General features: G+C 34.8%; 1 protein-coding gene and 2 non-coding genes across 3 annotated transcripts in view; 1 reads left to right on the top strand and 2 right to left on the bottom strand.

Moving 5' to 3' along the window:
* Positions 1–4,202: 4,202 nt before the first annotated feature.
* Positions 4,203–4,276, bottom strand: TRNAW-CCA (transfer RNA tryptophan (anticodon CCA)). The gene has a single exon. It is a non-coding gene; the product is annotated as a tRNA-Trp (tRNA).
* A 164-nt stretch (positions 4,277–4,440) lies between these two features.
* TRNAP-UGG (transfer RNA proline (anticodon UGG)) lies at positions 4,441–4,514 on the bottom strand. The gene has a single exon. It is a non-coding gene; the product is annotated as a tRNA-Pro (tRNA).
* Positions 4,515–10,171: 5,657 nt separating this feature from the next.
* Positions 10,172–11,899, top strand: part of LOC135671545 (photosystem II CP47 reaction center protein) — a 1,950-nt gene continuing 222 nt past the window's right edge. Inside the window, exon 1 of the mRNA XM_065179745.1 lies at positions 10,172–11,899. This exon is cut by the window's right edge and continues 222 nt beyond it. Coding sequence (XP_065035817.1) covers positions 10,451–11,899 — 1,449 coding nt within the window. The 5' untranslated portion in view covers positions 10,172–10,450.

Below are 11,899 nucleotides of genomic sequence, written 5' to 3'. Positions count from 1 at the left end.
GACCCTGCTACGAAGAAAGACGTTCACTTCTTAAAATATCCCATATACGTAGGTGGGAACAGAGGAAGGGGTCAGATTTATCCTGATGGTAGCAAAAGTAACAATACAGTCTATAATGCTACATCAGCAGGTATAGTAAGCAGAATAGTACGTAAAGAAAAAGGGGGATATGAAATAACCATAGTTGATGCATCGGATGGACATCAAGTGGTTGATATTATACCTCCAGGACCAGAACTTCTTGTTTCAGAGGGTGAATCCATCAAGCTTGATCAACCATTAACAAGCAATCCCAATGTGGGAGGCTTTGGTCAGGGAGATGCAGAAATAGTGCTTCAAGACCCATTACGGGTCCAAGGTCTTTTGTTCTTCTTGGCATCTGTTATTTTGGCACAAGTTTTTTTGGTTCTTAAAAAGAAACAGTTTGAAAAGGTTCAATTGTACGAAATGAATTTCTAGGTGCAGAGATTCCTTAACATCAAGTTGGTAAAAAGCGCCGAATTTTTTTTGATCCATACAATTATGTATGATCAAAAAATCTGTAAACCTTTTTGGTTGCTTTGTTTATACTTTTTTTTCGTTTTGCGGGATGTCTGGAATTCATTACTTGTATCCTATTCTTAGTAATAGACAATAGACATACAAAGAAAGAGAATACAGAGCAAGGATGGGAAAAATGAAAGAAAGAAATCCTTTTAGGAGGGATTACTAGTCTTACGAGTCTTCTATTCGACACAAGAAAAGGGCGGAAAATCCTTTTTCTTGTGTCGTCTTATATCGAAATAATAATGATTTTTTCTCCTGTTCGTCAAAGATTACCATTCCTTCTTTTCCGGGTCCACCAGAACTCTTTTGGTTAGATTCATAGGAAGTTGTGGACAAACAAAAAGAGAGAAAGGATTAGGGGAATAATTGATTGAGCAAATAGAACTTCTTCAATTAACTTAAACTTTTAACTTAGAGAAATTATTCAAGAGAAATTATTCAAACAAATTATATTATAGAGTTTTATAGAGTAAGTTCTATAGAGTAAGTTCTATTAGTAGTTTAGTATAGAAATTATTTGCAGGATGTCTCATGCGTAGAAATCTATATAATATTGTATTATTCAGAAAATCCATTGATTACTCTTTTCTTGTTTCTTCATAAGAGTTAATATTATGGAGGAAAGGAAGAACAGAGACTATGAATCAATCAATAGATTCAATTCTTCAAAAACATTATTAAGAAACAAAAGAATAGAGTGGTTTGAAACATCAGAGCAAAGGATCCGTTTTGTCATTTCATTTCTACGAATATAATATTTTGATTATGTTGACTGGCCAATTTGTATGTTATGGAATAGATCATAATCTTCCTATAAGAGTAAGAAAAGAACTCAACGGGACCTTATCGCTCTAATTAGACAAAGGAGGGTAAGGTCCCGTTGAGTTCTTTTCTTACTCTTTCATGTCTACAATCCGGTTTATCCGATTACTAGAGAGATGAACCCAACCCAGAATATGAACCGTAAAAGAAAACACCTATTAAACCGATCACAGGAATACCAGTTACAGTACCAACCAGCCAAAGAGGAATCCTTCCAGTAGTATCGGCCATTTCCCCTACTTTCCTCCACATTTTCTCAAATGGTCGTGCTAGAGACAAAAACAGTCATGGATAATTATGAGGATGGTATCTTTCCGAATGGGATAAGAGAATTCCTACTATTCTCTTTCTTTCTTTCAATTGAAGAAATAATTGGAAAATAAAACAGCAAGTACAAAAATGAGTAATAAACCCCAGTATAGACTGGTACGATTCAATTCAACATTTTGTTCATTCGGGTTTGATTGTGTCATAGCTCTATAATTCAAATTAGGTTTATCGTTGGATGAACTGCATTGCTGATATTGACCCCAAAAAAGAAACGGTAGGTACAGCTAGTCCGTGAACAGCCAACCATCGCACTGTAAAAATTGGATAGGTTCGATCTATGGTCATTGGGGGCCTCCTAAAAGGATTTACTAAATTCATCAAGTTGTTCCAAAGAATCAAAACGGCCGGTTATCAATGGAATACCTTGTCGGCTCTCTGTGAAATACTCGTTTGGCCGAGGACTTCCAAACACGTCGTAAGCTAAACCCGTACTGACGAATAACCAACCCGCAATGAATAGGGAAGGTATAGTAATGCTATGAATGACCCAGTATCGAATACTGGTAATAATATCAGCAAAAGAACGTTCTCCCGTGCTTCCAGACATTCTGAGCTCCACAAATTTTTGTACATTCAAAAAAGGGAATCGATTCCTTGAAAGATGGGATCAGTAAATGGAAAACTACTGATATTGCATCTTTGTGAGATCGTCAATTTTGTACCAAAGGTTTATTTCAAGTATACCGAATCAGTATAGCTATCCTTCCTCTGGCACAGCAACGCAGTCTCGATCGGTACCGAAATGCTACATAATTCTTTTCTTCTTTTTTTGTTCCTTGTCTATGCATAACTCTATGTTATTCAATAGATCAATAGAAAATTACTCAAATTCCTTATAAGATTTCCATTATTGGATTCATAATAGAAAGTAAAGATCTTGGAAAAGCGTGAATCGATGGTTTCTAATAATTTATGAAGCATATTATAATATTCACACAATTCAATTATATGTATGCGAAATCTATAATAAACCCATTTTTTGGTTAAAAGTTTTTTTGTTCAAATCTTTTTATTTCAAGTAATTGGTTGGTCGTATAATACAATAAATATACTGTAATACAAAATACAATAGTATATACTATATTAGTGAAAGAAACAGAACATGAAAGAAACAGAACCCAGTTGGAACAATCCATATTCGTGATGCAACCGTTATTGTATTAGATCCAAAACAAAGGTTCTTTCTTGACCAAACTAGAAGTATGGAACTCCATGATATGGAAAGACAGAATATAGAATCTAAAAGGATAATGGAAGTTGTTCGTCTTTGAATCGAGTTGGACCTGAAAAAAAAGAATAAAAATATAAAAATGAAAAATAGAGTAAAGGTTTTATTTTTTTCGATAGATCGTGGGACACCTTTTTCTTTTCATTCGAAATATTATGTTATGGGCAATTAAGCAACCTATTACTGTACTGAGTCCAATGAGTTAAAATAAATAAAAGGTAAATAGTATCAGGCCGTTCGTTCCAAAAAGGATTAGATCCTATTGAAATAGAAAGGAAATGATTAAAATGGAATTTTCAAATCCAATTCTTTTATTCCAAAATTACTTAAATTACTTATATTTTATTTAATATTTTATTTAATATTTAAGTATAAGTCCATAAGTAATTTAAGTTTTGAATGAAGTTACACGGCACAGTTCTTAATTACTATTACTTTTACTTATACTTTATATTTTACTTACTTTTACTATTACTTTATTCAACTCACAAATACTTTATTCAACTCACAAATTCCACAATGAATCTGTTGATTCCGAATCATAGGATCGGTCAATGTCACAGCAGATGAATCGAATTTTTCTACCTATGTCACTCTTAGTTAGTCTTATCTATAATGACTGATGAATCCAGAATTTTCAATTGGAACTAAACTAATTCTGTCAATTGATTTTTTCTTGCCGTCGTATTTTGTAAAAATTGAAACTTAGGTAAGTGTTTTATCAACATATGTAGCAAAAGAACATATCTAATTTAGCTCTTTCATGCTTACTATAACTAGTTATTTCGGTTTTCTACTGGCTGCTTTAACTATAACCTCAGCTCTATTCATTGGTTTGAACAAGATACGACTTATTTGAAATGAATTGAATGAAAAATTGATAAAAACGAATATTTCTCTGAGATTCCGGGTATTCTATGGTTCTTTCTCACATCAATTGCCAATTCTTGGTCATTGAGATTCACGGATAATTCAGATTAATATTTAGGGATAGATCTTACCTTTCTTTTTATCCCCTTAAACAAACCGAAATGATTGAAGTTTTTCTATTTGGAATCGTCTTAGGTCTAATTCCTATTACTTTAGCAGGATTATTCGTAACCGCATATTTACAATATAGACGTGGTGATCAGTTGGACCTTTGATTGAGTAATATTTCTTTCTTTTTTTGATTGACCTCCTGCAGGAAGGAGGTCAAATTCAAGTTACAATTCAACTTTTTGTTTTGTTAAATTATTAATTATTTTATTGTGATTCGACATCAAATAAACCGAATCACGCTCTGTAGGATTTGAACCTACGACATCGGGTTTTGGAGACCCGCGTTCTACCGAACTGAACTAAGAGCGCTTTCTTATCCTTATGACAGGAGATACGACTGTACTGTAAAGAAAAGTAATTTTTCTACCCCCAATACGTCTTGCATACATATAGTATGCAAGACCGGAAGATTATGTCCAATTTTAATCGATCTCAATGAATCCCTCGTTACTGCCCATGGGAGAAGTAATAGGTAGGGATGACAGGATTTGAACCCGTGACATTTTGTACCCAAAACAAACGCGCTACCAAGCTGCGCTACATCCCTTTTCAAAATTGTTGTACAGTTTCATTGTACAAAATCCCTGTCTTGTTTTCCATATCGTCATTTTCTCCTCCATCTATATACAATTTTCTTGTCATTTCTTCTTTTTGGTTTCATATAATAAAAGAATTATATACATCTGAAACCTAACGTATAAAAAAGTTAATATTTATCAGTAATGCTCAGGAACAAGGGATTAGATTTTTTTTCTTTTACAAAAAAAGAAAAAAATCTATTGCTTCATTGTACATATCTATTTTAGTTAGGAATCCTGTTTAGTTAGGAATTCCGTGTAAAAAAATACAAATGATCTTGAACTACAGCATCTGACCATATATGTATTACAATCCATAATAGAAGGAGGATTTTCAATGCGAGATATAAAAACATATCTCTCCGTGGCACCTGTGCTAAGTACTCTATGGTTTGGGTCTTTAGCAGGCCTATTGATAGAAATTAATCGGTTATTTCCGGATGCCTTGTCATTCCCCTTTTTTTAATTCTAGTTATTGATTGATATGCGAAGAAATGAAGAAAATTAGAGATACAATTCCACGTGACTAAAATTTCGAATTTCGCCCCTATTTTTTCAGTTCTTTAGGATAGGAAGGAAAAGAAAAAAGTGTATTGAACCTCAGCAAAAATGTGGTAGATCGAAGATCGAATTTTGGAGAACAGAAATGAAAATGTGGATCCAGTCTACGGCGAGTTCCACGAAATCATAGCATAGAAAGAAGATATTTAACTTAAATAATAAATAAAATAAATATTAATAAAATATTGAGATTTAGGATAGGAACAATTGAGAGTTAGAAAGAAATTGTATTATTTAATTATTACTCCATTAAATTATTACTTTATTATTCTAGTAAAATTGTTACTCCATTAATATAATATTAATTATCATTATATAATGAAATGATAATTGCAACGAAATACTTAGAAATTCCATTTCTAGTTAGTAACTTCTATCGATTTTTTTTGTTCTTTTCTTCTTCTTCAGCTCGGATCGAAAATAGAAGAGTTAAGCCGATCCAAAATTCAAAGGAGGTTCATGGCCAAGGGTAAAGATGTCAGAGTCATAGTTATTTTGGAATGTACCAGTTGTGCCCGAAATGATGTCAATAAAGAATCGCCAGGTATTTCTAGATATATTACTCAAAAGAATCGACACAATACGCCTGGTCGATTAGAATTGAGAAAATTTTGTCGCTATTGTAACAAGCATACGATTCATGGAGAAATAAAGAAATAGATCGAACAGAACGCGTGTGCGCTCTCGCCAAGGAAGAGGAAGAACTTAACATATATTTAGAAGAACTTAACATATATTTAACATACTTAACATATATTTAACATATATAATATACATAATGTATAATATACATAATGTATAAGATATATAATATACATAATGTATACAAATCAAAGCCTATTTTGGTCGGATCTGAACTGAAGTGAATAAAGAAATAGAATTTTAGAAATAAGGAATAAACCATGGATAAATCCAAGCAATCTTTTCGTAAATCCAAGCGATCTTTTCGTAGGCGTTTGCCCCCAATTGGATCGGGGGATCGAATCGATTATAGAAACATGAGTTTAATTAGTCGATTTATTAGTGAACAAGGAAAAATATTATCTAGGCGGGTGAATAGATTGACTTTGAAACAACAACGATTAATTACTATTGCTATAAAGCAAGCCCGTATTTTATCTTTGTTACCTTTTCTTAATAATGAGAAACAATTTGAGAGAGCCGAGTCGATCCCCAGAACTACTGGTCCTAGAACCAAAAATAAATAGACATACTCTTCAATTGACTCAAAACTCCAATTGTAACTCAAGCTCAGATTGATGTTTTGTTCGAAAAGGCCTAGAATCTAGAGCGGGTTCCTGTGTTATAAGAAACAAAAAATGGAGAAAATTTTTTTTATTGAAACATATTCGTTCATTCCTATTACTATCTTAATTTCTTTTTATTCTATTTTCCCGGAGTTCCTTCTCCGGGGAATTCTGTTTCAATCATTCCTGTACTGTATATTACTTTAGAATCTACTTTATTTGATGATCTTGTTGGAAATCATGTAAAGACAATTCTTATTTGATATAGCTATTTGTGCAGGTATTTTACGATTAAGAAGCAATTGCTTCTTGTACAGATTGTGTATTAATCTACTATAACTATACAATACCTTATTATCACGAGTTACTGCATTTATCCGAGTGATCCACAAACGACGAAAATCCCTCTTTTGCCTGCCTCTATCTCGATGAGAGGAAGCCAAAGCTCTCATTTTCTGTTGAGTAATCGTTCGAGTAAGTCTTGAATGAGCTCCTCTAGAGGTTGATGCAAATAAACGAATTTTTGTTCGACGTCTCCGAGCTGTATATCCCCGTCTAACTCTGGTCATTGAATCAAATTAAACCTTAATGAATAACTAATTGATTTCGATTCTTTCAGTCATCCTTTTCCCCTCTCACGGTCGATTAATAACAAAACGGATTATTCCGATATATAAAATATAAATTCCAATGGCTTTTGCTACTATAACCTTCCTGACCACAATTTTTTATTCCGTCCAGGCATTTCACCTGCAAATAAGAAATTATAATGATACTCAAAAAAAATAGTGGGTTCCATCGTTTCTATGGTTACTTCTTAAACGGTGAGGTCCTCTCTATACACCGGAGCCTCTTCTTTCATTTAACCAAATGGTATTGTGAACTTGTATAGTTCACACTCTTTGGCTCTACCCATCAATTATAGAGTAATAACTCTTTTCACACTAAGAGTTATCTATACAGTGACGGCATTTAATTAGGAAAGTTGGCTAGGTAGCTGACCCTCTTAGTCCGCTCTTTTAACAATAGGCGCATAATCTTTTTGCTTCTTATAATACTATTTCCTCCGCTTAATGGATAACTATTTGCTACCAATGGGGAATTGCTTTTCATCTCAAATCTAGGTGATTGGATTTGCACCAATGGAAACCATAAATTCCATACACAATATAGGTATATGATAGATCTTTTCCATTTACCCTATTCATTGGTACCGGTCATTGACACTGGAAAAATTGTCTCATTTGTTCGAACTCATGATCTGAACGAGTCGCACATACACCCTAGTACATGTTCCTCGACGCTGAGGACATCCTCTAAGAGCGGGAGATTTCGTAACATTTCTTATCGGCTGTCTTGCGTTTCTAATAAGTTGTTTAATAGTTGGCATGTCGTATATATATATATATGTATATATAGAATTAGAATGGAATGGGTTGGTTTAGATCGATCTTAACCTGATGATTGGATTGATGATTATGAATTTTTTCTATTCAATACCAAATCACAGAAAATTCGAATTATGGTTTGAAATGGATTTACACGAAATCCCCGGTATTTTCATTTTCGACCGCTACGAGATCAACAATGCCATGAGCTTGGGCTTCTGTTGCTGACATAAAAACATCCCTTTCCATGTCTTCGGATACAACCCATAAAGGCTTGCCCGTTCTTTGTACATAAACCTTTGTGAGGGTTTCACGAAGTTTCAGTAGTTCTTCCATTTCCAGGACAAATTCCCCTGTTCGTGATTCATAAAAAGAACTAGCAGGTTGATGAATCATGACCCTAAATATATTGATATTGATATAACATCATGAACGGTTCCTCTATCTCGTATGATTGGGCTAATGTAAGGGATAAAAAAAAAATAACAAGAAGAAATTGAACAACCGTACAGGCATCTTCTGTGCGTTGCATACGGCTCCGCAATGGAATTTACTTTTTTCTTCTCTTCTATTCTATCTAAGAAAGAAAGAGAATCCATCTGATTCAGATCGTTGAATGATCCATTTACCACCCTTCCTTTCGTAGGAGTCAAAAATACTATGATGGTTCTGTTGCTTTATATATTTATCTCGTCTGTGATTTAGCAATCCCAAAGTGCCTTTCTGATACGATCAAATAAGGAAAACTGATCTTTTTTTTTTTCATTTTCGTACTCTTCCATAACATAAATATCAGAAAGAAACTTCTGGTGTGGAAGAAAAATGGTTTGTGACGCTGAAATGTACCCCCGACACATAAAATCAACAAATCGGAAATAACCTTTGTTTCATACTACTATCTCGATACAAAATCTCATGTTATGAAAAAACAATAATGGTTTGTTCATATCGAACTCGAAGTGCCATGCTATTATTACTTATTATTCATATTCAATATGGCGAAGGCATAGTCTTTCTTTTTTTTTTCAAATAAAAACTCATTGGCGCCAAGCGTGAGGGAATGCTAGACGTTTGGTAATTTCTCCTCCGATCAGAATGAAAGATCCCATAGAAGCGGCTAACCCCATGCATATTGTATGCACATCGGGTGGCACAAATTGCATAGTATCATAAATAGCTATTCCTGATACTACCCATCCGCCGGGAGAGTTTATAAACAAAAAAAGATCCCTAGTATTATCTTCTATACTGAGATATACCATGAGACCAACAATTTGATTTGAGATCTCGCTATTAACCTCTTGACCTAAAAAAAGTAATCTTTCTCGATGAAGTCGGTTGATTAGGACAAAATTGGTTCCTTTAGGAACTGTACGTGCACCTTTGGATGCATACGGTTCAAAAAAATTGCGAAAAAAGAATCAATGTGTCGATTCCAGTTCTATTTTTTTTTTTTTTTTTTCTGTAATAGGTTTTTGTTTTTCTAATAAAGCTTCCATTTTTAAAAAGACATGAGATGAGTTTTGGCTTCCTTACCTATAAAAAAAGAATTTACTGAACTTATTGAAATTGAACAAATCTCTCTCATTGATGTATTGTTTCATCGACATTCAAATCACGATGTAATTTTCTTGTTTCTGAATGGGCCTTTTCAATTCTTTTAGGTTCATGTTCTACTCCGGGAAAAGATCTGTCCGAATTCCATTTGCACATATAGGGCAAATGGTCTCAGTACCACTTCTTTTTGTTACGACTTTTTTTTTTCAATTCGTTTCATGCCTTTCCCCAATCATTCGATGTACTCATCATACTATTCCGTTGGTTATTGGTTGGACGTTTGAAATCACTCCTATAATAAGGATAAGAATCGTTTATGATACAAGCGGTAATCATACATTACATGGATTACCAATTTGGTATTTTCTGAACGGAGCCTGGATACTTTATTACTTTATTTTATCTGGATACTTTATTACTTTATTTTATTTTTATTTTTCCAAGTCAACCATAAATTCTCCTAATTGATCCTCAAAATAAATAAATTGATCTAATTGCACTTCACGCTCCGAATGATTGATGGTTCACTCAATACAATATTTCTTAGGCGAAACAGAGGATATTTCGATCGAGGGAGAGAACGGGTAAATTCCATATAACCCAATATGTCTGACAAGTCGCACTATAAGTCAACCCAAACTGCATCTTCCTCTCCAGGACTCCGAAAAGGTACTTTTGGAACACCAACGGGCATTAAATTAAAGAAAAAATTGAGTACTATACTTCACTTTAATGTGGAAACATAACAATGGCTTTATCGTCTTCATCCCTTTTTCTGTTTATTGTATTTTATACATAGATTTTTATACATAAATTGGAAGGTTTATTTTATAGAGTAAGACAGAATGAATAAAGAAAAATTTTAACTAACGGATCAATCGTTGGAGTAATAAACAAGTATCTATGCATTCGTTTCCCGAAAGTAGAACTAATCCTCCCATTGCGTATTGGTACTTATCGGGTATAGAATAGATCTGCTTCTCTTTGTTCTTACGAACAGAATTGTTCCATTATTTTCAATGGAACGGAATAAAAATTAACCCTTTCTCATACGGAATCTACTGAAAAGGTTAGATACATAGTATAGTCTTTTCCAATGCGATAAAATAAAGTGACATAGTGTCTATTTTTCTTTGATAAAGGGGTATTTCCATGGGTTTGCCTTGGTATCGTGTTCATACTGTCGTATTGAATGATCCCGGTCGATTGCTTTCTGTCCATATAATGCATACAGCCCTAGTTGCTGGTTGGGCCGGTTCGATGGCTTTATACGAATTAGCGGTTTTTGATCCCTCTGACCCCGCTCTTGATCCAATGTGGAGACAAGGTATGTTCGTTATACCCTTCATGACTCGTTTAGGAATAACCAATTCGTGGGGTGGTTGGAGTATTTCAGGAGGAACTGTAACGAATCCCGGTATTTGGAGTTATGAAGGTGTGGCAGGGGCACATATTGTGTTTTCTGGCTTGTGCTTCTTGGCAGCTATCTGGCATTGGGTGTATTGGGACCTAGAAATATTCTGTGATGAACGTACGGGCAAACCATCTTTGGATTTGCCTAAGATCTTTGGAATTCATTTATTTCTCTCAGGGTTGGCTTGCTTTGGCTTTGGCGCATTTCATGTAACAGGTTTGTATGGTCCTGGAATATGGGTGTCCGATCCTTATGGACTAACTGGAAAAGTACAACCCGTAAGTCCAGCGTGGGGCGCAGAAGGCTTTGATCCTTTTGTTCCCGGAGGAATAGCCTCTCATCATATTGCAGCGGGTACATTGGGCATATTAGCAGGCTTATTCCATCTTAGTGTCCGTCCGCCTCAACGTCTATACAAAGGATTACGTATGGGCAATATTGAAACTGTACTTTCCAGTAGTATCGCTGCTGTTTTTTTTGCAGCTTTCGTTGTTGCTGGAACTATGTGGTATGGTTCAGCAACTACCCCAATCGAATTATTTGGTCCCACTCGTTATCAGTGGGATCAGGGATACTTTCAGCAAGAAATATATCGAAGAGTTAGCGCCGGACTAGCCCAAAATCTGAGTTTATCGGAAGCTTGGTCTAAAATTCCCGAAAAATTAGCTTTTTATGATTACATTGGTAATAATCCAGCAAAAGGGGGATTATTCAGAGCAGGGTCAATGGACAACGGGGATGGAATAGCTGTTGGGTGGTTAGGACACCCCGTCTTTAGAGATAAAGAAGGGCGCGAGCTTTTTGTACGTCGTATGCCTACCTTTTTTGAAACATTTCCGGTAGTTTTGGTAGATGGAGACGGAATTGTTAGAGCCGATGTTCCTTTTAGAAGGGCAGAATCAAAGTATAGTGTTGAACAAGTAGGTGTAACTGTTGAGTTCTATGGTGGCGAACTCAATGGAGTCAGTTATAGTGATCCTGCGACTGTAAAAAAATATGCTAGACGTGCCCAATTAGGTGAAATTTTTGAATTAGATCGGGCTACTTTGAAATCTGATGGCGTTTTTCGTAGCAGTCCAAGGGGTTGGTTCACTTTTGGCCATGCTACGTTTGCTTTGCTCTTCTTTTTCGGACACATTTGGCATGGCGCTAGAACCTTGTTCAGAGATGTTTTTGCTGGCATTGAT

Source organism: Musa acuminata, unplaced genomic scaffold (assembly GCF_036884655.1).
Source record: "Musa acuminata AAA Group cultivar baxijiao unplaced genomic scaffold, Cavendish_Baxijiao_AAA HiC_scaffold_1140, whole genome shotgun sequence".
NCBI classification, from domain to species: domain Eukaryota; kingdom Viridiplantae; phylum Streptophyta; class Magnoliopsida; order Zingiberales; family Musaceae; genus Musa; species Musa acuminata.
Note: the sequence above shows the minus strand (reverse complement) of the source record. Positions and strands in the feature narration are given on the sequence as shown.